Source organism: Mustela lutreola, chromosome 14, assembly GCF_030435805.1.
Source record: "Mustela lutreola isolate mMusLut2 chromosome 14, mMusLut2.pri, whole genome shotgun sequence".
In the NCBI taxonomy this organism is placed as follows: domain Eukaryota; kingdom Metazoa; phylum Chordata; class Mammalia; order Carnivora; family Mustelidae; genus Mustela; species Mustela lutreola.
In genome coordinates this window covers 3323324-3349625 of record NC_081303.1, presented here as the reverse complement: position 1 = coordinate 3349625, position 26302 = coordinate 3323324, and the positions used below count along the sequence as shown (strand labels likewise).

The 26302-nt window shown below is 45.1% G+C and overlaps 1 protein-coding gene across 4 annotated transcripts; it reads right to left on the bottom strand.

The window, feature by feature from the left end:
* Nucleotides 1–2065: 2065 nt before the first annotated feature.
* Nucleotides 2066–25357, bottom strand: LOC131814700 (dimethylaniline monooxygenase [N-oxide-forming] 4). Of its 4 annotated transcripts, none has more exons than XM_059145903.1 (9): nt 25097–25352; nt 21883–22020; nt 19967–20155; nt 18939–19101; nt 11715–11857; nt 10343–10542; nt 8354–8706; nt 6234–6303; nt 2066–4091 (listed from the first exon to the last, which is right to left on the bottom strand). In XM_059145903.1, exons 2-9 carry the CDS (start codon nt 22012–22014, stop codon nt 3671–3673), a joined length of 1671 nt encoding a protein of 556 aa, XP_059001886.1. In that variant the 5' UTR covers nt 22015–22020; nt 25097–25352; the 3' UTR covers nt 2066–3670. The 4 variants fall into 4 exon arrangements, 3 of the variants coding, with proteins under 3 accessions (XP_059001886.1, XP_059001888.1, XP_059001887.1); XR_009347421.1 differs by lacking the exon at nt 2066–4091 and adding an exon at nt 7837–8002 and having other exon boundaries at nt 25097–25350; XM_059145905.1 differs by lacking the exon at nt 19967–20155 and having other exon boundaries at nt 25097–25357.
* Nucleotides 25358–26302: the final 945 nt, after the last annotated feature.

The following is a 26302-nucleotide window of genomic DNA, read 5'->3' as shown; positions in this document are numbered from 1 at the left end:
TCATCTGTATAATGAGGGTAATAAGAACTGTACCTTTCTCCTAGGCTGCTGAGAGGGTTAAGAGGTGATGGCGGCTTGGATTACTGTGGACCTGTCCAGGCTTCTCCTGCTGGCCTTTACCCACAGCTCTTTTCTGTTTCCAAGGAAGAGTCAGCAGGTGAGCTAAAGCATGTTGATGACCCTTTGAGGTGGGAAGCTGATAAAATGGCAAGCTGAGAAATAAAAGGGGAGGAATGTGAGAGTAGAGGGTTTTTTATTGGGCATGTTGATGATGCATTAGCAAAATATAACTCCAAAAGAAAAGCCAACAGTGGGACATAGGGATACAGTTAAATAGCAGCTTGCTAGGGTACAGTGTTGGGGTCTTGGAGTCCCCACGCCTAAGTAGCTAATTTCTTCACCTGGTTCTGGACAGTTAATAAAATAAAGAGTGAAGACCGAGTCCAAAACACTCATTTCACTATAGATAGAGGTTAAGCGAGGATGTACAGGTCTACAATTATAATAAAAAATTGGTTAAATAACAGACTAAGATAATTTATTTTTATAATTTCTGGCTTTATTTCTCAAGTTCCCATCATCATAAAACCCAGATACTCTCTCCGGACTAGTTACTATGAAATTTCGATTCCCATTTAAAATGGTTTACTTGCGGTGACTTTTTCATGACGCGTCTTGTTTTTCAAGAACTGGGGTCATGGCATGTGATGAGCTCGGAATTTAGAAGTCTATTCACGGGGTAGGAAGGAGGTGTCTGGCTTGGAGCTTCTTCCATAAAGCAAATCAAGGTGGTAAGAAGTGAATGGAAGTGTTTGCTCTCAAGGCCATTGGTGAGGAGGGCTGGGCATTAGGGTTGCGTATGTTTGGCTTCAAATCTCTGTTCTGTGACCCAGGGAAAGTACTTAACTTCTCTGAGTGTGATTTCTCATCTAAAAATTAATATGTGGGAAAAAATCACATTATATCATGTAATGAGCTAATAAAGACATCTCAGCTCTGCTTTCTTCCTCAAGAGCTTGGGCACAGATGACTAAACATGACATTGCTATAGTGGGTCACTTTTAGTTGGATTTGAAGATCTGTAGTTAGGTGTCTCTTCTACTGGGTGATGTTGTTAGTAAAAAGCTAGACTCATCAAGTCATGTCAGGAGCTCCACTCCTAATGACTGAGAACAATTCCTTCTTGGCTGATGTTCACCTGTTGCCTTCTGGAAGGTCCATCTGGCTGTGGTGGTGGTGGCCTGGTGAGGCCTCAGGGATTTGGTGGGGGTCACAAGGACAAAAGAGTGATCCCAGCTGGAAAGTGCTACCAGAGAATTCATGGAGACCCCAGGCCATGTTTTCTGATGAGGCAAAGGGGAAAAGAGCTAGTGTTGGTTTCAAATTCTTTAATTCAGAAAACTGAAAATGTCTTCAGACTCTTCAGCTATTAATGGTCAAATAACTGTGTATCTAAAACCCTATATTGTCTGCTGTGCACTTTTCCCTCATCTTCTGGATGAGGATACTGAGGGTCAGAGAGTCACTTGGCCAAGCCCTCCCCGCTCGTGCAGAACTGGGTCTATCATCCAGATCAAATTCTAGACTTAGTGCTTTCAACCAGTACCCAGGGGTCCCAGTTACTGTAGTTTACTGCAGTTGCCACATGGATTGCCTGCTGTTGGTGGACGGTCCTTGTTCATTTACGCGGCTGAGGTCATCTGAGGAAATGTCTCCTGTTGGCAGGAGGAAGCATGTGGGTAGAAGAGGACAGACAAGAAGTGTCGGTGGGTGAGGCCACTGCTGAATCAACAATCCTTTATTTGGCAGCACTTGGTGTCAGGCAGTGTTTTAGCTGAACCAGATTCGGTTCCTCTCGGTAATTCACCATTAGGAGACAGATTCAAAAAGAATGTTACAGTTGACCCATCATCAGTGCACCCTGCACAGTCAAAAAATCTGCATAACCTCTGACACCCCCCACCCCCCAAACTCAACAGTACTGTTACACTAGTAACTTACTGCCTGCCGGAAGCTAGAGGAAAGAAAGTGTTACTATGGAAGTCATAAGGAAGAGAAAATACAGTTATGGGCTCTACTGTATTTATCGAGGAAAGAAGTCCATGCTTGAGTAGACCCAGTCCCTGCAAACCTGTGACATTCGAGGGTCAGCTGTGTAGGCGACAGTGAGGAAAGGGCAATGACAAGGCAGGGCATGGGGTGACGTCCTTACAAAGTGGGGGTCAGCCCTGCTCTGAGGATCCAGGGAAGGCTTCACCGGAGATCATCAAGCCCTCTCTCGAAAGGCAGCGGGAGTTCGATTCCCAGCGGAGGCAATGTCTCGCGCTGAAGTGAGGAGGTGCGGTGCGGTTCAGAGGCTGGTGGTCTTGGCGGGGAGGGGTGGAGTGGGGCTGGGAAGCTGCGGGCCAGGATTCCGGCCATTAGGCAAATGGGCCCAGATCACGAAGGGTTCCTTTTCCAGGCTAAGGAATTTGGACCACTATCTCTGATGAAGGAGACACTTCCAAGGATTTTAAACTGGAAAGCCACGTGTCTGCACAGGATCCTTTTTGTCTGTCCTGCCACGGTCTTTGCTGTCTGTCTGCACTGTTGGAGGCTGACCGCCATGGACAGCATCGGTCCGTCTGTCAGTTCCCTAGGATTGCCGTGAGAAAGTGTCACAAACCAAGTGGGTTATTCGTTCCCAGTTTTGGAGGCTGGAAGTCTGGAATCCGGGTGTCAGCAGGGTTGGTTCCCTGTGGAGTTTCTGCGGGAGAATCCGTTCATGCCACTTCCCTAGCGACCGTCTGGGGGAGCCTTGCGGGTGCGTCGCTCCAACCTCTGCCTGTCTTCACTTGGCATTTTCTACTACGTCTCTGTCTGTGTGTCGTCTTCTCCTTTTATAAGACACCAGTCATACGGGATCTAGCTCGCCCTGCTGCAGCATGAGCTCATCTTAAATTAATGACATTTACAAAGATCCTATTTCCGAATAAGGTAAGGTACCACAGGTTAGGACTTGAGTGTATGTTTTTGAGGGAGACAATTCAATCTACAACAGTTGGCAACCTTGCCCTTTCCGTTTTGGTTGGGTTAGGCCATTGGGGAGCATGGGCCGGGGATGAGAGGGACAGAAGGAAATAAAGTTAGAGAATTTATTCCCAAGCTCTGTACTTTTGGGGTCACCACAAACTGCCTTCATCTGTCAGCTGAAGATCGTAACCCTTGAGAGGTGGCCCTCTCCACTCTCTCTCTTTCTCATTCATAATTGTTTTCTCCTCTTGCCTCATTAGGCCCAGGAATGGTAAAAATATCTCAGTTACTAGCTGGGAGTATTTTATCATCCCTATGATTTCCCTACCCTCTGCCCAAACCATTTGTAATAATCTCCGTGTCAAAATGTCCACAAATTACCTAATTTGAGTTTCGTCTTATTCCTACCGAGATCTTGATGGCAATAGTGACGCTATTTTTATTTTAGCATAGTTGCTTAGGTAGCAGAGTAGAATATGGATAGGAAAAGGAGGCACTGAGACTAGAGAGAAAGACAGTACAGTAATTCAGGTAAGAAATGACCGGACCTGAGCTTGGATGAGAGCAGGTAAGACAGAGAGGAGAGGAGGAGGCACAGAGAACTGGAGATAGAATTAATGCGGCTGGGCACGACTCCCGTGATGACTGAGATTCGTCCTCACCAAATACGCATTAGGTAAGGGGAAATTCTGTGCTGTAGATGATCTCGTACTGGTTTCAAACAAAGTGAAGGTTTACAGATGAGTACAAGAGAGGCAAGGAGGAGAGGTGCCCCCCAAACTTTTAAATAATGTGACATGGAGGCAGGCTTGGTGGAATCAGGAACAATTCGAGTTTTTAAGGGTTTCAGTGTCCTGTCCCACTGGGTCAGGATGGCATTTCTGGCTCCATCCCATTTTCCAGGGCCCACGAGGCGGTATTGGTAAGGAGTGCACGGTCCAAAGAAAACTTCCCAGGCTAGTCTGGGATCCTTGAGGAACAGAAGAGGGACACTGGGCTTGGCGCCTATGCATGCAGCAAGGTCATCCAGGTACTGAATGAACTCAAGTTTGTCTTCACTGGTGTCTTTCATCACACCCCTGAGAGGAAAAAAGATGGACCATTTTCCATTTTCAAGTTATAAGTCACCCCTCCTCCCACCGTTTTACTTCTTCTTATCGGGGGTCAAACCATGTTTGGGAATGTTTTTCTACATTGCAAAGGAAAAAAGTGAGAGGAGTTTATCTACAAAGGGTATTGGTGAGGATAATTCATTTTATTAAAGGGAATGGTAAAAGGAGGCCACTGGACAGGGGCTCCAGATCATGGTCTGGGTTGTTGAATTTGATATGAGGTAAAAATCTGGTCAGTCCAAATACAACAGTTGAATGAATGAACATGATCAGAAAGCATCGATATGGCCGCCTACTTTTTTATGTTAATTTTGAGTTGAGGTGGTCATCTGTGGTGTAACAGCCCTGAACATGATGCAGATCTGAGTACTGTATGTGAAAGTTTATTCCTACCTATTGCTGCTGTTAGTAAACTTTCATAATGTCCCTGTGTCATTCATTCATTCATGTATTCTTTCGATAAATAAATATTAAGCGTCCATCCTGTGACAGGCACCATCCTAGGTGCTAGGGGGCCAGCAGCGAATAAAACAAAGTCCTTGTCATCAAAGAACTTACATTCTAGTGAGGAAATTAACAGCCAGGACGCCTGGGTGGCTCAGTAGGTTAAGCGTCTGCCTTCAGCTCAGATCCTGATCTCAGGGTCCTGGGATCGAGCCCCGCATCGGGCTCCCTGCTCAGCGGGGAGCCTGTTTCTCCCTCTCCCGATGCTCTCCCCCTCCCCCACCCCTTTGTGCTCTTCTGCTCTCACTTGCTCACATTCTCTCCCTCAAATAAATAGAATTAAAAAAAAATTACCACCCCCCCCCCCCCGAGCCAAATAGATATGTAATGAGTCAGGTGGTCATAGGTATTATCAAGTAACGTAAAGGCAGGGAGGGGACGAGGCACCGCAGGCACTGGCTGGGCTGCCGTGTTCAGGCAGTGTTGTCAGAGAAGGCTTCTCTCTTACGAGGTCGGTGTGAGCGCCGGGAGCTCTCTGGTGGGGAGAACATCCCGGGCAGAGGTTCTGAGGGGCTGTGCCTGGCATGTTTGCGGGCCAGCGAGGAGGCTGGGGCGACTGGAGGAGTGTGGGTGAGCTGGGGGGACGGAAGGCGGCGGCCCAGAGCCAGCTGGAAGCTGTGGAGGGCCGCAGGCTTGCAGGGGAGTTTCTGGGAGTGAAATGGGAGGCAGAGGGCTCCGAACAGAAGAGCCGTCGGTGTTGCTCACTCCTGCTGCGGTATCAAGATCTGACTGTAGGACAGAGCGGACGCGGGGAGCAGAGCGGGGGCGACAGCCGGTGTCCTGGTGAGACATGACGGCGGCCTGGTCTGGGGTGGCTGTGGGGGTAGCTGGAAGGGTCTGGATTCTGGATTTGTTTGAAGGTGGGTGCTGGCGGTGTTTGCTGATGTGGGGTCCGAGAGAAAAAGGAGAAAAGGACGGCTCTGGGGCTCTCGGTGGACCGACTGGGATGAGCCGCCAGAGACGAGGGGAGAAGCGCCCACGAGCCCGCGGGCGAGATGCGTGGGCCAGGGATGGGGGCGAGCGTGCGTGCGTAGGCACACTCTCGATTTGAGAGACCCCAGTGGTGCCCACGTGGACATACCTGGAGGGACTTGGATTAGGAGTGGGAATTCTGGGGGGAGAGCCGGAAGCCGGAAGCCACGCTGTACGATGGCATGTAAAGCCACAGGCCGGGACGAGCCCCCGAGGGGTGAGTTAGAGGAGGTGAGAAGAGGTCTGAGGAGTCAGGCCGGGCTTCGCCAGTTGTCAGGAGCAAGGAGAAGACCCACCAGTAAATTCAGAGAAAGAGCAGCCCGAGAGGTAGGAGGAGAGCCAAGACACAGTGGAGTTGCGGGGGCCGGGGCACCCACGCCTGCCGTCTGCTGGGGGCCGGGCTCTGAGTTCTGCTGAGGTGACGCGGCGGGTGACCCCACGGACACATCTCGGGCCACAGATCTAGTTGGTAGAAGAGTTAAGTTTGAAAACATATTCTTCTGACTCTAGCGCAGTGACCTCCAGCCTGCCATAGTGCTTCTCTAGGAATGGGTTGCGCGCGCGCGCGTGTGTGTGTGTGTAAGGAAATACCCTGGTAGGTTTTCCTGGAATGAGCTGCATGTCATGTCCTACCTTTCTATGAGCTGCTCCTTTTTAGTAGCCTCGGCCATCAACTTCTGGGATGGAGGTATCCGACAGAGTCCTGTGAGGACAATCGGAAACACATCAGTGTCACCTGTACCTTTTCCTTCAAGCTCTCCCCGCCCCGTTTCTGTCCCCCCCACTGCTCTATCCTTAGGACAAGTAACACTCAAAGCTCAGCCTGCAATTAGAGGTCATCTCCGGAGGCAAAGTCCTCCTCCAGACCCAGTCACAAGCGTCCTCTCCTGCCAGCACAACGAGGATGGACACCCCATGGCCCCGCCCTCAGCGGCACCGGCTCCAGCTGTGTTCTCTGCCCGTGTCCCATATATACTCATATACGATGTCTGTATTATGCAGTTTGTGTACACCTGTTTGTGTCCATGCGTGTGAGACCCAGTCGCTGGTTCAGCGGAAATACTAGCAACGACCTTGTTTTTATAAGCCTGCCTGCCGGTGTCTGGGCCTCGCGGAGGCTCTGACTGCTCCAGTGGTGAGAAGCGGTGTCTCAGCCTCCCACCTACACGGTCTCAGGGTGCGCGCTCCGCTCTCCTGGCTGGGAGCCGAGTGCTGACCCAGAGCGTGGGGTCCCCGTGTACTTGAGCTAGCTCTGCCTTCACTCTGTGCGCTCCTTGTCCCTTGCATCACTTTATCTGGTGAAGAGTGGGCAGGACCTTCCTTGGCAGTTCCCGGATTGCCCCCGAGGCTCTCTGGAGAAGCCTGGGAGTACCCCGGGGCTGTGAGCTAATCGTGCTTCATTTCGTCAGTGCTATCATTCTGATAAGCGTTTTTGGGCTCATTATCAAACACTTAAAAAGCCCAAACAAAGTATCATCCGGTACTTAAGAGTCTTCTGTGGTTTCACTATAATCGAATAATGCTGTCAAAGCTCTTTAATTGGCCTTAAACAAAAATTTGTGATCATTTAATGGAAACGTGTGGCATTGGATGTCTATTACATTTGTACAGTGTGATAAAAGTCGACACGCCTTAAGACTGCATTATGTGCTATTTGTAAATTATTGGTGATTGTTTTGATTCATGAAGGACCCACTTCTGCTAAAGGACAGCTGATTAGTTCAGTAGTGATTCCTGTTTTTATTTAAAAAATCACGCAAGTGCAGTTCTTTAAAATGCTTACTCATCTCAAACTTGCCCTGCTTTAGAGAGGTATGAAAATAACAGCCAGAGAAGAATGACGGCTGTCAATTAATAACCTTCACTGTGTGCCAAGCACGGTGCTGAGCGCGTGGCAGACATCCGTCCTACAACATTCTTGGGAAAGAGGTTTTATTATTCCTGTTGTTCTGTCCTGATGAAGGCTCTGAGCTTCAGAGAGGTCCTCACAAAGCTGATGAGTTTGAGTTGGGATTGGACCCCAGTAGCTCTGACTCCCATCATTTGTGCTCTTATAGTGAAAGTGGACAGTTTAGTGTCCAGTACCTAAAAAAATTTTTTATAGGCATTTCTCAAAGGTTACCATCTCCTTAGAACTCAACTTTATTCACAGTGTGCATTAGTCCAATAACTGTCTTCGGAAGTGGTTCAAAATTCTACTTCTGGAAATAAATGATAAGATTAGAAGCAGGGGCACCTGGGTGGCTCAGTGGGTTAAAGCCTCTGCCTTAGGCTCAGGTCATGATTCCAGGCTCCTGGGATCGAGCCCCGCATCCGGCTCTCTGCTCCTCGGGGAGCCTGCTTCCTCCTCTCTCTCCACCTGCCTCTCTGCCTACTTGTGATCTCTGCCTGTCAAATAAAATCTTAAAAAAGAAAAAAAAAGATTTAGAAGTAAGTAAAGCAGACTAGACTAGAGTAGAACAGAATAGGGGATCCCGAAGCTTCAGTAATTTCAGTGAATCTGAGAGATGGGATTATATGTTGTTGTCCAAATTTACTCCACCCAGAGAATCAGAAACCTTTTCTCCACTCTGTCGTGTTAGCGACACGAGCACACCCACCGGATAATATCACCCACAGGTGAAGTTAAGTATCCGTTAAACTCTTGATATTTTATATTACTTTAGCTTACATCTGTGCCGCTTGGGCTAAATCACAAGGCACTCATTTGAAGACTCAGATGGTCACACAGGGCTTTAAAAAGAGTCAAGTACCTTTGAATACTCTCGTGGCCCAGCGTGCTTGGAGCTCCGTGCCCGCCAAGATGGATCCTTTAAGGCTGATGAAGCCAATGAGAGCTAGCGTTGCTCTCTCTAGGTTTGAAGGAAAGACCTGCTTATATAGGAATATCTTCTTTGTACTGAGGCTTTTAAGAGGTTCTTCGAGAAAGGGAAAAGAAAATGTGTATCCTGTCGCGAAGATCATAATATCGATGTTTTCTTCCACGGTTCCGTCTTCAAAGAGAGCAGAGGTTTCTGTAAACTCCTTCACGCCGGTTTTCATGGTGACTGTCCCACAAAGGATACAGGTCGGCAGTTCGTCATTCACAATGAATTTTGGTATTTTCCTTTGACACAGAAGAGAAAATTATTCATTGTACTTAGGCCTATGAGATACCGGAGTGAACTCTTCATTTGGTCAACTGAAGGAAGAGTGTCTGTCAAGCATAGGGAGTGAATTGACCAATGTCTAGTTCAAAGTTGCCTCTCCAACTTTGTTGCAATAACACGTTTTGTCCTCTTACTTTCCGGTAGAAGGCATGTCAACAATGTTTACACCTATTCTTTCCTGCTTGGGGTTTAAAATTCTCTTGATACTAATTTCTGGAGCAATGCTTTCCTCGAAGCATCAGGATTGAGTAGGCAACAATCCATTTAATAATCATTTTTTGGTCTCCCCTCACCCAGGCCTCAAAAAATTGACAAGAGGCAAAGAGGAAGTTACCAAGAAATTTTTGGATAAAAATAAAAAAATCTGAATCCATTTATGCTGACAAGTATTTTCATTATGAACATCATTCTGTCTAATCACAGCAGACATAATGTCTTTGTAAAATAGACATTTGGGGGCACCTGGGTGGCTCAGTCAGTTAAGTGACTGATTCTTGATTTGGGTTCACATCATGGTCTCAGGGTCATATGGTCATATGGTCATCCCAAAGTCATCTCATGGTCATCAGGGTCATATGGTCAACCCAAAGGGGGCTGTGGATCAGGCTGCAAAGTCGAGCCTGCTGGACAGTCTCTCCCTCCTTCTGCCTCTTTCTCCCTCCCCTGCTCACACATGTCCACACACACTTTCTCACTCTCTCTCTCAAAAAAAAACAAAAAACAAATCATCCATTGCCATTAATTTTCTTTATAAGTTGAGAGCTGTCTTACCAAAGAAAAATATTTGGGTCAAGCATAAAATAAAAGGCACCTTTAATGACCTTATATTCATTATATATAATGATATATAATGATATATATATAATGATATATAATATATATATATAATGATATATAATGAATATTATAATATATAATGAATATATTATATATAATATATATAAATATTCATTTCAATATTCATTTCTATTGCAATGTGCAACTTTATAGAGATGTATATTAAAACATGTAATTCTAGGAATTCCTGTTGGAAATGCACCCTCTAATCATCTAGCCAGAGACAACATTGATGAAAAGTTATCTGTACTTTTGATGCTGTAAATATTCCATGTGTACACCATAGCCATTCCAAAATTCCTGAAAGCCAATTTTAATTTCTTGATTTTTAAGCTTGAAATGAAAAGTTTTTATCTTCATTTTCTTCTAGCCTAATGAATTCCTACTTTTGTTACCAGACAGAGAATATTCCCATCTCAAGGACTGCTGTGGTACCTGATGGACATTGTCTTAATTAAGGAGCTAAGGGGGCGCCTGGGTGGCTCAGTGGGTTAAGCCTCTGTCTTCGGCTCAGGTCATGATCTCAGGGTCCTGGGATCAAGCCCCGCTTTGGGTTCTTTTGCTCAGCAGGGAGCGTGCCTCTCTGCCTACTTGTGATCTCTCTGTCAAATATGTAAATAACATCTAAAAAAGAATTAAGGAGCTAAGGTCAGAACAGAATAAACAAAGGCAGCATTATAATTATTGAAGATTTTGACTTCTGAATAAAAGAGAATGAAAAATAATTTTCCCATTAAATAAAAAAAATTTAAGTACCCCTTTGTAATACTTAATCCATAATTCTCATGGTTAAATCTTTTATTCAGTTGCCTCTGTTGAATCCAGTTTAGTACACGCGAGGGCAGAACTTGTGTGATAAAATTAAGGCATCTTCTTGTAATCACCATATTAAATGGGTAGCCCCCATCTGAAGAGCGGTGGAGAACCCAGGCACCAGTCCTGGTACTGAGAAGTACCTAAAAAGTAAGGCAGGATAAATATAGGGACATTGTCTTGTAGTATTTCTCCTTCCTGTGCTTCAAATGTTCTTATAACATCTGACCCTTTTTTTTTTTTTTTAAGTTTTTAATTTTAATTCCAGTTAGTTAACCTACAGTGCTCTATTAGTTTTGGGTGCACAATATAGTGATGCAGCATTTCCATACAGTACCCAGCACCCATCGCAAGGGTGCACACCTTCATCCCCACGACCTGTTTCACCCATCCCCCCATCCACTTCCCTCTGGGAACCACCAGTTTGTTCTTTATAGTTAGGAGTCTGTTTCTTGATTTGTCTCTCTTTTCCACTCTTATTTTTTTCCCCCATTGTTTGTTTGTTTCTTAAATTCCACATGTGGCTGAAATCATATGGTATTTGGCTTTTCCTGACTGACTCATTTTGCTTAGCCTTATACTCTCTAGCTCCATACGTGTTGCTGCAAACGGCAAGATTTCATTCCTAACATCTGTTCTTAACTGGTAGATTTGTACACAGATCTATAAATGACTTTCTGTTGTTGCCATTGTAGGTATGCACTATTCATCAGGCAGTTTTTTTCCCCATCTAAGTAATATCGAATTTAAAGTGATGTTGTGCAAATAAATAAATAAAATCTTTAAAGTGATGTTTTGGGAGAGCTATTTTAATTGGGTTAAATCAAAATCTCTTCTTTCCAAATCGAATCACTGTCCTATAATTTATGTTAAAGTGGAACAGATTTCTAATTTGTGAATCTGTGCTTGGACTTTCTAAAATCATTAAATATACTTCGTGGCAGAGTAAAGGTTGCTTTTCTTTTAAAACAAATGTGGTCAGAAAAAACCTTCCCTTTTCTAACTTTATATGGGAGTTTTGCCAGAATCGCAGAGGGAAAGTGTAAAAGAAAGATAATTGGTCTGGGTGGAATGAATGGCCCATTCGGTCTTGTTTTTGAAACTGTTACCTCTGAAAAGTCCCTCCTGGTCTGACATCCATGGAGTTTCCTAGCCCCCTCTTGGAGATGGTTCACTCCTGTAACTGGTGGAATTTTTCACTCATGCTGTGTTCAGATGATTTAGCAACTGGCCAATGTGTTTGTCATCATGTCTGCCTCTCTCCAGACACCAGAAATGACGATGGGGTGAGGGCGTGAATTCACCCCGGGGGTACCTGCGCTGCCGTCCGACTCAGCTCCACGGCCACGTCTCCTGCAGTGTTCCCAAGACCAATCACTAACACGCGTTTGCCTTGAAAGCCTTCTGGGCTCTTATACTCCTGGCTGTGCAGGATCTGGCCTTTAAATTTATGAATACCTGAGGGGAAGGAGGGATCAGAAAATCAGAAGAATCTAAAGTTGTAATTCCCTAGGATGCAGGCATAGGGTCTGGAGGAAAAGGAAAGTTCCAGAAATACGTCAGCCTTCTGCTCCTGCTGCTCATTGAAGGAAGCAGAAGCAGCACACCATCTCCCTCTCCACTGGATTCTGGGAGCCCAGGTATAGACTGAGCACGACCTTCAGGAGACTGACAAATGCGGGAGAATTCGTATGCCGCGCGAGTGCTCCCTTCGAAAGCAGTTACTTGGGGGGACTCGAGCTCACTGCAAACAAACCTCTCACGCACGATCCTGCACAGTGTAAGCAAGAATTAGACTGTATTTTACCCAACAGATATAGTCTGTAAGAATATGGCTTGTGTATATAACATATTTACAAACTGAATTTTAATTTATTTACAGTTTTCCACAGAAGAAATTTTGTGGCAAGTTCTCTTATACATAAAGTAATTCTTTTTGTGGTTTAGGCTTGCTACTTCTACTTAATGCTTATTTTACTTTATTCTTTATGATATGCTTAATGCTTTATTATACCCTATGCTTATTTATACTCCATTCTTATATTATTTATGTTTGGGTTACTACCAATCTTTCTAGTTCCGAACACTCTGTTAATAGCAGGACCATGATTATGGTATTGATGAACATGAGAAGGGATCTCAGAATATTTCTTCTCTTGATTCATTTTTGGTAACTATCTTCTTGGCATCTAGAAAAAAGACATAAAGCACGGATTTGTGTAAATGAAGACTGGGAGTACCAGGAAGTAGAGGTGTTTGCAGTGGTGGCTGCAGCCATGGGAATTCCGAGGCGGCAGAAGAACAAGAGGGATGGGGTCAGTGACCGTCAGACCCACAGGTGGGTGAGACGAAGGTCTGACAAGGAACCTGAAAGGGAAGCTTTCAAGTACTTCTGAAATTTTAAAATAAAAAGATGAAACTGGGGGTGTCTGGGGAGTACAGCTGGTTCAGCGTCTGACTCTTGGTTTCAGTGCAGGTTTTCTTAGGGTTGTGAGATCGAGCCCCGCATCTGGCTCCACGCTTGGAAGGGAGGCTAAGACTCTCTCTCTCTCTGTCTCTCCCCCTCTGCCCCTCCCCCCACTCTCGCTCTAAAATAAATAGAAATAGGGAAGCTTGAGTGGCTCAGTCAGTTAAGTGACTGACTTCGGCTCAGGTCATGATTGCCGGGTCCTGGGATCAAGTCCTGTGTCAGGCTCCTTGCTCAGCGGGGAACCTGCTTCTCCCTCTGCCTGCTGCTCTCCCTCTCTCTCTGACAGATAAATAAATAAAATCTTAAAGAAATAAAATAAGTAGAAATAAATCTTAAAAATAAAAAAATGAAACTGTCTCCCAGAATACATCATTCTCCTATCATACAATGATTGATTCATGTACTTAATAACATTTATTGCATAGGTAATATGTGTAATGCAATATTTTAATTGGATTCTTTGCCTCCTAAGGCCCCCAAAGCTGGAAGCTGAATACAGTCCTGGCCATATTCCAAGGGATGTGTTAAGCCCACGATGCAGAATTTGCAAAGAATGTGTATGCAGATCCATTTTGGGATCCCTAGCCCCTCACTCACTTTGGGGGATTGGAGTCGAAGTAGCTGGGAGTTGGAAGTGGGAGAATTTTAGGAAAGGACGTAGAGTGCTGTGGCGTTTTTTGTCCCTGGGACACGAAGGCAGGTTGGAGGGGCTGCAAGGAGACCACTGTGAGACCTTGACCCTTGGAGTCTATGAAGCTCAGGGCCTGGGGTTTGACCCAAACTTGACAGGCTGTGGCTGAGCTTGCCTGCAAGTGGGGTCAGCTGTCCTGGTAGCAAGTTCTTCCTCCCCAGTTCAACATTAGTCTTAAAACTACTTGTGAAAGATCCGTGGTGATTAGTGAAAAGCAGAAAAGGCTTTTTTTTTTTTTTTTTTGAGACTCTTTTGAAGATTTAATTTAAAAATTTTTGAAAGATTTTATCCATTTGACAGAGAGAGACACAACAAGAGAGGGAACATAAGCAGGGGGAGTGGGAGAGGGAGAAGCAGGCTCCCTGCTGAATGGGGAGCCCGATGCGGGGCTTGATCCCAGGACCCTGAGATCATGACCTGAGCCAAAGGCAGATGCTTAACAACTGAGCCACTCAGGTGCCCCACCAATATTTTATTAAAGAATTTTTTCTATTATTTGTCAGAAAGAGAGAGAGCACAAGCCAGAGGAGGAGCAGGCTCCCCGCTCGGTGGAGAGCCTGATGCCGGGCTCGATCCCAGGACTCCAAGATCATGACCTGAACTGAAGGCAGATGATTAACCCAACTGAGCCACCCTGACGACCCACCAGAAAAGCCATCTTAAAAAGAGTAACCTTAGGGTGCCTGGGTGGCTCAGTGAGTTAAAGCCTCTGCCTTCGGCTCATTTCCTGTCCCCTGGATTGCCTACAGCCCCTCCCCTTTCCCTATTAAGATGGTATGTAAACTCTCAAATCTCATAGCTTTTTTTGGTATTTATTATTTTCTATGATGCTCCCGGATTGGTATTAAAAATTAATAAATCTGTATACCTTTCTGCCTGTTAATCTGCCTATCAAGCTGAGGAAGGTAGAATGAAAGTCTTTTTTTCCTTACAAAACAGAACTGCGCATTTTGCCATACATATACGCAAAATGGGGGTCTTTTTTTTTTTTGACAATTCACCCACAGTTGTTTTTTTTTTTTTTTAAGATTTTATTTATTTGAGAGAGAGAGTGAGAGAGAGAGAGTGAGCAAGCGAGCATGAGAACAAGGTGAGGAGCAGAGGGAGAAGCAGGCTCCCTGTTGACAGGGAGTCCGATGTGGGGCTCTATCCCAGGGTCCTGAGATCATGACCTGAGCCAAAGCAGATGCCGCTTAATAACTGAGCCATACAGGCACCCTATTTATTAATTTTTAAGGAGGCTCCCCATGCAACGTGGGACTTGAACTCATGACCTTGAGATCAAGGGTCGCACACTCCACTCACTAAGCCAGCCAGGTGCCCGAGAGCTGGGAATTAAAATGCAAGTATTCTGATGCAAGATCCCGGACTTTTAACGTCCAGGTTATGTCCCACTACCTTCCCCTGTCTCTCTTCCAGTATCACTCTGTCATCGCTTTGTGCACGGTAAATTGCATCACTATTACTCAAAGAATGAATTCACGCTACGGTTTAGCAGGAAGTTCTACCCTTTACCAAAAAAATCTTAATGAACTGTGGTCAGCCAGGGACCTCCAGAGTTATTCTCTCAAGTCAGATTTGTAATAATCCTCCTGGAGATGGGAGTTACTCATCCCTGTCTTTATAGGTAAATCCACTCAGCTTAGAAAGGCTAAGTGATTTGCTTAAGGCCATATAATTAATAAGTGCCAGAGACAGGATTTAAATTCTGGTTTTATGACTCCCGTTTGTGCTACCTTTCAAGCTGTTTTTCTCCCTCAAATGACTTAAGGGATTGAGTTTGCTCCGGAAATAGCAAGTAATTATATTTAATTTGGTACCAGTAATCCCCCCCCCCCCCCCCGCGGCATTTCTTTTTCTGCAAAAGAGCAGGCAGAATTCTTTCATACCAACACCCTGAGCTAAGTCCCACTGAGCCCTCTGTTCAGGGTCCTGTGCTGGGCACTCCATGGCTAGCAGCTAGCTGATTTCATCCTCAAGCAACCCTAGGAAGAAAGTGCTGAGTGTTTCATTTTCCATGGGAGAAAGAAGGACTTCGGACACACGGTTTGCCAGGGTGCCAAAGAAGTCAGAGGCATTGCCTGAACCTAGGTTGCCCATGGTAACCAGGGGGCAAGGCTGCCTCTGCTGGACAGTGGAAATGACTCTAAGGCTTTAGTTTCCATGAGAATCACATTGCTGGGGGAGTTTGTTAAACATTGGGATTCCAGGGGCCCACTTCTGGAGGTTGTTACTCTGTAATGCCACACGAACTTGCCTTTAAAATAAGCATCTCAGGTCTTGGCAGTGGTTAGGAACCCCTGAGCCGTGGTCATAGCCCACAGCTATCATCACACTAGTTCTTTTCTTTCAGGCTGTTTTCATAAGGCTGTTTGGTAACTAATTTCATTCAATAATCTCATATTAAACATAAACTATTGTCATGGAAAATGACCTCAAGGTTCAGCTTTCATTTTAACTGTATTTTGCTTTCTCTCTCTCATGCCCGTGTATGGGGGCGGGGGGGCGCCAGGGAGTGGAGAACTGGGGACTATTGAGCACTTGTGGATCCATGTCCCCTCACTTGGGGACATTTAATGCCAGATAATAAATGCATCATTCGATGCCAAGGAAATGCAACATTCAGGGGAAAGAAGTTTTCAGACAACTGGGCAATTTAACACAGAAACATCAAACCTTTTTTTTTTTTTTTTTAACAGAAGTCTTTCTGAAGGTAATTATCTATTTTACGTCCTAAAAGTAGAACACACTGATAATTTAAAGTCATCCTTATAATCTTCAATTATTGCATCGTCCTCTTATTCAGTGACAACCTCAAAATCTGCCAAGGGGCACGGGACTTAGTTTGCCGTGTCACTAAATGTCTCTTTCTTCATCTCATACTTACTGCCCTAATGTTATGGTTTGGGAAATCACAGCAACTGTCTTAGGGGAAGGATGACCAGGCCTTTGAATTCCATTTACAATGCTAAAGACATTTATGAGTAACTGATAACACACAATTAGGCATTCACATCCCTCATCTGTAACTAAGGATCACAACTGATACGCGGTTGGAGAGTCCATCTTACACAACTTCTGCATGGGGAGAGGAATGTGCAACTCGGGTCCGTGTTACCCGCCCTGGGCCCCCCCCCCCCCCGGGACATAGGAGGACCTCGAACTCTGAGGTGGGATGGGTGCCGAGACAGGAGTTGAAACAGAGGGCTGAGTAGTTCTGAGTCTGCGGGCATCACACGTCTCTTAGGAAGCAGCTTCTTCTGAACAGCTCTCAGAGGTTCGTACTAGTTCCCAGGAGGTCACAAGTCACAGTGGCAGGAGCTACTGTTGGTGGAGAGCTCACTAAGTGGTCTGTCCTCTGCTGAGTATTTTACATGGATGGTTTCACTGAATTCTCAGGACCGCTGTATGAGACGGAGTCCCTGGGCGAAGTTTACCCAAGGTTATGCAACTAGTGCTGGGATGTGGTCTGGGCTGCTGACTTCAGAACTTTGTTCCTAAGTAGTAAGCTAAAGGTCACGTCTCCAGGGCCATTGCCCGGAGGGAACTGTAGCAGATCAGGACTCCTTGGAAACCTTCCACTATGTCCCTCAGCAACATTCCGCATTCTGGGAACACAAAGAAAATTGGGGTATCTGTCCTGGGGTCCTCCTGTCACAAATCCTTTTAGAGTCTGGTCATAATCATAGACCTTCTCAGGAAGAGTCTCTGAAATCGGTATGTGTGAATTCCTTTTCCATAATCTGGGTTTTGGGCAAAAGAGAAGAGCCCGCCGATACATCTGATTTAATCATTTCTTTCCCAGAGGTCATTAACATATAGAAATGTTTGCTCTTGAAATGATCTCAGACTACCGTGTGATTCTGTCTTATGTTAGCCCAGTCTCTTCCCTCGGAACCAGCTCTTCCGGGTGACACGCTTTAAACTGCCACACGGATTCCCCACGGCTCAGTTCTTGGCTGATCTTTTGCAGTAGCAACTTTTAGTCAGAGTCCAAGTGGAACTAAGGGTAAACCGAGCCAAACCTGACAAGACACTCCCTTCCAAACACACCAGTGCTCTGGCACTCGTAACACACCTCCCCACGGAACCTTCGTTACGAGAGCTGGTTCTATAGTTCTTCAGTGCCGTGTCGTTGTTCATTTAGGCTCCAGGCTTGTTTCAAGTCTGAAGCCCAACCACTATTCACACCATTGCTTCTCTGCAAAATTATGCAGAGCCTCGTTCGATCCCTAAAACATTTGTTTAAAGTAGGAGATTTTGTTAATTTGAGATTACATTTGTAAGATTTACATTTCTTTTTTTTTTTTTTTATTAGCTCAGGTTTGCAAGCTTTCTTCTTCACCCTTGTCCTTAAACGTTCTTTCAGTTCCTTAATGAAGTTTCAAAACTTCACTTCCTCCATTGTCTTTAAAGCCACTTCTAAGTGACAGAAGAGTAGCTGCTACATTTTCATTCTCCTCATTTGATCTCAAAACATGGCGATCTGCCAATCGTGACGACCACGGCTTTGCACTATGCGGATCCACTTACACATGGATTTTTCTCAATAAATACCACCCAGCACTGCAAATGTACTTTTTTCTCTTCCTTGAGGTCTCCTTAATCACGCTTTCTTTTCTCTAACTTATTGTAAAAATATAGTATATAATACACCTACAGAATATGTGTGAACTGACTGTTCATACTATTAATAAGGCTTCTAGCCAACAGCAGGCCATCAGTAAAGTTTTTTGGGGCAAGTCAAAAGTTACACGGGGATTTTTGACTAAGGGGATCAGCGTCCCTAACCCCCGAGATGCTCAAAGGTCGATTGTACATTAAAAAAAAAAAATGAGCTGTTAGAGTCAAAAGCATTTCCAAAAGGAATTTCTAAAACTCCATTGTGGCGATGGCTTTGGCAATAAGAGATGTATGGATTATTATTGTGGGGACCATTTTGAAGGGTGAAAATATTTCCTGGGATCTATACTTGCTGCTCTGTTCTTTAAAAACAAATCTGTCAGGTTTTTTTATACTCTCACTTCCTTTAAGTTATTGAATTACGGATCACTACTGATTCAAATGACCTGTAATTCAGTGACAAAATTCAAAAGCTTGTATTTTTTTTTAAATGACCCACAAGCCTTATGTGATCATTGAACTTGAATCAGACAGCCATGTTAAAGCTTCTGTAATAGCAGCATTTATATTAATAAGTAAATAAGAAGACATCTCCATAGTTCTTTACACCTTGCAAAGTTATTTTGCACACTGCATTTCTGCAGGTGAACATAGAGTTGTCTCTAGTCATTAGGAATTATTTTCAGTTACAAATAAATGACTTTTTCTAGAAGAGCCCAGAAGAGTAGACATGGTCTCAGGTAGAAATGACTCACCAGGAAAGGACTCCAAGGGTAAACGGGGATTCGGGTAATGTCCGGTGCAAACCATGACAGCATCAAAGACAGCTTGTTCCTGCTTCCCCTCTGTCTCTGTGACAACATCCCACTGGCCAGTTTCGGAGAAGTCTGGACGCTTTGTTACACTGCGCACTGTGGTCTGAAAGTAGCAGACAACACTCACTTTCTTTCTTTTAATATTTTTTTATATTTTTAAAAATATTTATTTATTTGACACAGATAGAGAGATCACAAGTAGGCAGAGATGCAGGCAGAGAGGGAGGAGGAAGCGGGCTCCCCGCCGAGCAGAGAATCGGATGCTGGACTCCATCCCAAGACCCTGGGATCATGACCTGAGCCGAAGGCAGAGGCTTTAACCCACTGAGCCACCCAGGTGTCCCCACTCACTTTCTGTCAGTCACCTTGGGACCTCATGTAATGGCTGGTATGGTAACCATGCTCATGGGCCAAGCCCATCTCAGGGTAAGAGGTCTGTCAATATTAGTTTATCTCCCCAATAAAAAAATTAAGTAACTTGTAAAAGTCTCAAAAGCAGTCCTACATGGTAGGCCCCAAAACATTTGCATTTCTTCCCTGGAAGGAGGAAACATTTAGTTCTTATTTCCAGCGGGAAGGAGATAAGCTACAATACCGAATGCATCTGGAAAATGTGGGAACAGTTTTGGCTCATCATAGTTTCTGCAGTTCAGATTCCTAGTCATTTCTTCCCAGCACATTTCATGAACTAAATTTGTTTCTTCTTTCCTCTCAAAGGAAAAAAATCTCTAAATTTCACCCTGAATAAGAATTTGGATTCAGAAGAGGAATCAGGAAAGTGTATGTCTTAGTGATTTATTTGAGCAAAAATGAGAAATAGGAGAAGTGAGGAGTCTTTATCATCTGCCTTATTCATACAGAGAGAAAAAATAAAAATCAGGAATAAGTTTACTTAGGATGCCCTTTCCGTTAGCTTGCTGAGTGGGCAGCCCCCATTAGTAACCTTTCCGTAAGCCACGTTGTCTTACCCTAAACCGAATGTATCTCAGAAGGTCAAAGTGCTCAGCAAATTCTTGGAGATAGGCCCAAAATTTTCCTTGGTTCATGAAATTGGGATAATCTTCTTGGAAGGGGAAGTTGCTATAACATGACATTTCTTTGCAGACATTCGTCACTAATGACCTGTAGACCCTGGTCATCCTATCTTTAGAAGTTTCCTGTGGTGAAACATAGTTAGCTAGATGGGGTGGGGGAGGCAGGAAGAAAAGAGATGCCACTTGTAATTCCAAAGAGTTTCAGGAAAACAGCATTAGAACGCCATGCTATAGTTGTCAGAAATCATTGGTGGGACTGGAATTATTAAACACCGTATCTTTCTCACACTACAAAGAAGTTAACAAAATTCAGTAGGCCTCCAAGACTAACACTGCCTTTCAGTGATTCCATAACCACGGGCCTACAGTCTGCCTGGCTTATTGTTTTCTTCTTCTTTTGCCGTCCTCAAACTCTCCAGTCATGAGGAACCTCGTCCTCTTGCCTTGGCTCACAGAACGCCTCACTGATTTTTGTATTTATTGTCTAGGTATATTTTCTTTTTCTTGTTTTTAGATTTCTTTTTTTAGTTTAGAGAGAGCGAGCGTGCACGTGCCAGTGGGGGGAGGGGCAGAGGGAAAGGGAGAGAGAATCTGAAGCGGACTTTGTGCTCTGGGTGGAGCCCAATACGGGCTCAATCCCAGGACCCTGGGATCGTGACTGGAGCCGAAGTGGGAGTCAAATTCTTAACTGACTGAGCCATCCAGGCACTCATTTTCTTCCTTCCTTCCTTTCTTTCTTTCTTCTTTCTTTCTTTCTTTCTTTTTTTAACTCAATATTATTTTCTTAAAATTTTCTCTATTATTTTAGAGTTGGGGAAGAAAACCAAACCAACTGTGGGGTCAAGTAGCAGAAGGTACACAAACCAGACCGTCTTTTCTTTCCATACGACATTTGGTGGCTCGATCAGGGTCACAGTCCATTGGAAAAACCTTCCCCCCAGCACACTGTAATCCTAGGGTTGTGACCACACCTGCTTACACACATTTGCTTATTCCATTTCCTTCACCATCTGCCAAAGACTGGCAGAGGCCGCCTCCTCCATGAAGACTCCCCTCCCTCCCTCAGAGAGTTTGAAGTGCTCTCCTCGACCTTCAGCTCCCACTGAACGTTGCTTTTCTCTTACCCCTGCAGCATCCAGTTCTCAGACCTTCTGTCTCCTGACACTTTATGTCCCACCCACGGGAGGGAAGCCTAGGTCCCTGCTGAGGCAGCTGGTATTAAAGCCACTTCCAGCCCCTACTTCTGTTGCTCAAGTCACCTAACAGCTGGACTAGCCCTAGGTGTATCCCCCCAGGGTGCCCATTCCACTCCTTAGAAGGACTAATCAGTGCCTTGGCTCTTTATATTGTGATAAGGCGAAAGCTCCCAGACCCCCCACCCCTACCTGCCAGGGTCTGGATTCTTGCCTCACTCCTTCCAATTCTCTTCCCAAAGACCTGAATAATCCTGTGGGCTGGAGCTCACTCCCTGAAGCCAGCTTCCATCCTTCCAAAAGCCCCATCTGCTCAGTATTCACCAATGCCACTCGCCTAACCTAGGTGACACTGTTACTTTGTCTCAAAGTGTCCATGGTCTAGAAATCCCGTAACTTCCAACACTGTGTGTGGTGAATCAGATGGAACTCTTCCTTCCTCCCTCTTCCGACTGGCCTTGCCCTGCGGAGTCCGCAGGTTCATCACCTGTCAGACCGCAGGAGGCGGTCTGGTGTCAGCTGCACACGGGCTGTGATGTTGTAGTGAGCTGCTTTCTTACGTGATCACCAAGGTAGGCTGAGGCCACCATGCCAGAGCAGGGACAAAGCCGACAGCCAGTTTAGGACTGATGGGTGTGGGAGGATACAAGTACGCACAGTGAACTTCCAGAGTCCCCCGATGTCGTTAGTTCTCTCAAAGCAGGTGGGCTCCAGGTCCTCATCCAAGCAGCACTTGATGGAGGACAGGCCACTCACACCGGCTCCAATCACTGCCACTCGCTTGGCCATGGTACTCTGTTGGAGGAAGGCCGGGCTGAGCGACAAGACTGGAAGAAACCTCCTGTCATAGAACTCTTGGAGTGGTCTGCACACCCTCTCTGAGCTGAGGCAGATTCACATTTTGGTTGAAAATGAAATCAGACTCTGGAAATCAGAGTGTTTGGCTTAAATCTTAGCACCACTCACTAATATAGCGTGAGCTCGGGCTAGCTCTTAATCTTCTCTGGGCCTCAGTTTTCTGTTAGTACGAAAAGGAATGGAAATAATAATAATAATAATATCTTAAATATTTGTTATGAAGTTAAATGATTGATATGTTGGAAGGACTGTGGAGGTGTGTCTCCTACACAGTAAGTGCTCACTTAAATTCAGTTCTTGGGGGGCGCCTGGGTGGCTCAGTGGGTTAAGCCACTGCCTTCGGCTCGGGTCATGATCCCAGGGTCCTGGGATCGAGTCCCGCATCGGGCTCTCTGCTCAGCTGGGAGCCTGCTTCTCTCTCCCTCCCTCTCTCTCTCTCTCTCTCTCTCTGCCTACTTGTGGTCTCTGTCAAATAAATAAATAAAATCTTTAAAAAAATAAATTCAGTTCTTGGTGTTAACTACTATAGTCAGGACCTTGATCCTGTTGAGACTTTATTTGTTTTTGTTTAATTTTTAAACATTTTTTATTTTACTACTATTATTATTTTTTAATTTTTATTTAAGTAGGCTCCATGCTCAACATGGGGTTTGAACTTGTGACCCCGAGATTAAGAGTTGCTGTTCCACTGAGACAGCCAGGTGCTCCTCTGGATGTTCGATGCCCTCCATAGTAGATGCTCTCCTTTGCTATTATCTCGTCGTTCTAGACCCTAGGACCTGTGGGTAGCAAAACGGTTAGTTTTTCTTCAAAACATCTAGAGTCCTGAAGAATAGCTAGTCAAGGGTCATCTCCTGCCATATATCAAAGATACTCCACGAATTAAGGGCGGGTCTTAATCTTGCACAGAGGCAATAAAAGATGGACCATAATATAGAACAAAGTCCTCAAGGAGAGTTCTATGGGACATTCTAGGTGAGGTCTTGTGGAAAGTAGAGACTGCGGGTGGTGTGTCACAGGGATTTATAACCAGTTTTTCTTGGTATTCTAATTCGGGCTTCTGCAAATATCAACACAGCTCTCATAGTGACGGATGGACTAACCACTCAAGCGAATTCCAACAAATCAGCTATGTTGAAGAATTGTCCGAGTTTTAAATTACTTATTTAATTAAATTACTTATTTACTTATTTGTCAAATTATTTAATTACTTATTTAAATTATTTATTTAAACTTATTTAAATTGCTTATTTGTAAATTACTTAGACAAAAATGCCTAGCACCAGATATCAGGGTTCATTCCCTACCGCCCCATTTGTCTCCCCCTCTTCCTCTTTCTCCTAGAAAAGACAAAATTAACCAGCAAGTTTGCCTCTCACCAGTAGGCATAGGTACCTGTGGTTTCCTTTGGGTTGAGGAGTCGGATTTCTAGACTGTTTTTAATCGGAAATAAGTGGCCTCCACCAATAACAACACTGGAGTTTTCAGGCCACTAGGCAGAAACCCGAAGTTGGTAGCTCTCAGCTGTGCTTTCTTTGCAATAGTAAGGCCGAAGACGGTGGCTCACGGAACTGGTCAAGTGCAAAACGGGCCACCGTAGACAGACTGGAAGCAAATTCATTCATTCAGCAGGTGAGCCCTGGGCACTTCTAAGTGCAGTCACTGAGCCAAGGGTGGGGGACCCACAGACGACGACCCAGTAACTAAGTAATAGTAATAAAAAACAGAAACAGACTGTCCACAAGGAGATGCCGCCGTGTGGAGAGAGGCGGACGCCTGTGGGGTCACGTCCCCGCAGCAGCGCTGCGCTCCGGGTAGGCCGCTGGCTGCGCCGCTCCGCCTGGAGGCCGAGACACCCAGAAGGGGCCGTGTTTCTCGGGGTGGAAACACCTTGCCCTTTACACACCAGCTTAAGAGGCGGTGCAGGCAGCAAAAACGAACTGGGAACTTACGCCTCTTAAAGTTACACAACACTTGCAGATTATGAATTTCTGAGTGAGGGCAAACATTTTAAAAAAGCACTGAGGGAGGTTGTAAGTGAATCAGGACCTGGAAGATGTGGGTTCTAGTGCTCGCTCTGCCTCTAGCCAGTGTATATATGTAAACAAGATTCTTTTTTTCCCTGTGCGGTTGTTCCCACGTGTGTAAAACAGAGGTTTCTAGTAGTTTTCCCTTCCAGCCCAAGAGAATTGTTTTTACGCCCAAATGCCAAATATTTGGTACCAAAATAGGTGTGAACTGAAAGGCAGGAGAGATACTGCAGGCCCGGAGGGCTGGGGCGGGGATTGGGGACGTAAGGTGTGTGTAAGCTCTTCCTACACTAGAAAGGTGCTAGCAGTGTAGGTCCTCGGTGGTGCTAGCAGTGTAGGTCCTCGGTGGCTCCAAGCTTGCTTATGACGAGTCCCGTGCTAGAGATGAGCCCTGAACTCCTGAACTGCACTTTGAATGACATGAAAACCCCATCCCATTCCTGCCAGACCAGAAAACGTAGGAATTGTTCTTGAGACGTGGAGAGACGTGGGTGATTTGCAAATCATGCGATGGTTGTGATGATGATTTATTTAAATTTGGGATCTCATCTGTTGATACTTCTTATCAGCACCCACTTATTTTGTCATAGTATTTCCTATTACCAAACTGTGGAAAATTTGATGTTTCCCAATGCCTGGCACTACCATCTCATCTGTCAGAGGAAACCAGAGGTGAGAAGAGAATTAGAGAAAGTCTCGTGATTCTGTTATTCCCACGACACCTTTCTTTCGGATAGGTTCTCCCTACAACCTAACTTTGTCTCCTTATAATACTCCTTTGCCTTCTGACTTTCTCCTTAATTCTGTTACTTGAACCCTAATGGAGAGGCTCCTGAAGAAGAGAATCACATTCATCCTGAAGGAATGCACTCACCGAGGAGAATATTTATCCTCTGCAGAAGCACAGAAGCAGTTTCTGGAAACCTCGCCCCATTTAAAAAAATAAAAAGGCAACACCAAGAAGAATAATCCAGGACACTTACCTTGTAGGGACAGAGCAGCCACTCTGGCAAATTACTTCTCAAAGCAAATAGACAAAGACAGTGTTTGCCTTAAAATTTTTTTTTGAAACTCAAACTCTTTGTTCTGAGAGGAAAACAAAGGAAAGCGGACTTTGATCGAGTGGTCTCAGAGTGGAAAACCACTTGCCTTCACAGTCATCCTGGTGACAGCAGAAGGTGTCCCCTGCGCACTGAAGACACAAAGTTATGTAGGGCGGGAGCGGGATACTTCCGTAATCACGGGGGAGGGCTAAATGACGAGTCGGAATCCCGGCTTTGGATTCGAAGAACGGAAACTACTTTTGCCCCTTGTCCCCACCCTCCGGAGCGTCACAGTTCCGGCAAAGCCCAAACCTCAGGGAAAGCTTGTTAAGTGGCTGCTCTCCTCGTGGTGGCCTTTAGAGGGTGCCAGAGTCACCGCCAACGTCACAGCCCGTCCTGAGCAGTTCTGGCTGCCCCCTCTTTTGCATGGTTAGTCCCTTGAGCCATCATAGGAGCGGTGCAAAGGAGATCATAACTTAGGTGACTGTCACCTCATCAGTTCTTTCATGTCTAGAGCTCTCTCACCCCAGAAATAGGCTTTTAAAATCCAGAGCTTATAAGGGATTTAAGCAGCAGCATCCTTTTGGAAAGGGTGAGCAGAGGGAACTGGTAAAATGAGATCGAGAAAGCATAAAATTAGTTTTAAATATTAGCCTAGGGCACCATAAAAAAGAATAATTGCAGAAGCAACAATAGAATACTAAATAGGCACCATCTTTTTTTTCTTCCTTCCTTCCTTCTTTTTATTCCTTCTGCACCGAGTGCTTGGAAGCTAGCCATCAATGTTCATTGAATGGTTTCTGGACCAGCAGCAGGAATGCAGATGTCCACGGGGGTCAGGAGTGTAACTCAAAGGAGGAGAGGGCCGGGTTAAGATCGACTGGAAAGCACATCTCCACAGTCTATTAGCTTTAGGTATTGGTGCTATTTGAGAGCATAAGTCCCAAACTGCAATTTTAGACTCTTCAAAAGAAAATGAAAATACAGATTTGTATATGCAATCCTCTGTTGGAACAAATTAATTTTTTCTTTTGAAAAATATTAAGCTCACATAAAAGTTGAAAGAAAAACAGTTTTGTTAATGAGCACCAGTGTCTCCCTCACCCATATCTTCAGGCATCCACCTCTTGGTACATTTTCTTCTTC

What these genes read in the sequence shown, in the direction of transcription:
- LOC131814700 (XM_059145903.1), bottom strand. Translation starts at nt 22,014, where the DNA reads ATGGCCAAGCGAGTGGCAGTGATTGGAGCCGGTGTGAGTGGCCTGTCC. An exon ending in TGAGATACATTCGGTTTAGG is followed by an intron (nt 19,102 to 19,966) that starts GTAAGACAACGT and finishes TGCTACTTTCAG; the next exon opens with ACCACAGTGCGCAGTGTAAC. An exon ending in AAGGAGCAGCTCATAGAAAG is followed by an intron (nt 4,092 to 6,233) that starts GTAGGACATGAC and finishes TTTTCCTCTCAG; the next exon opens with GGGTGTGATGAAAGACACCA.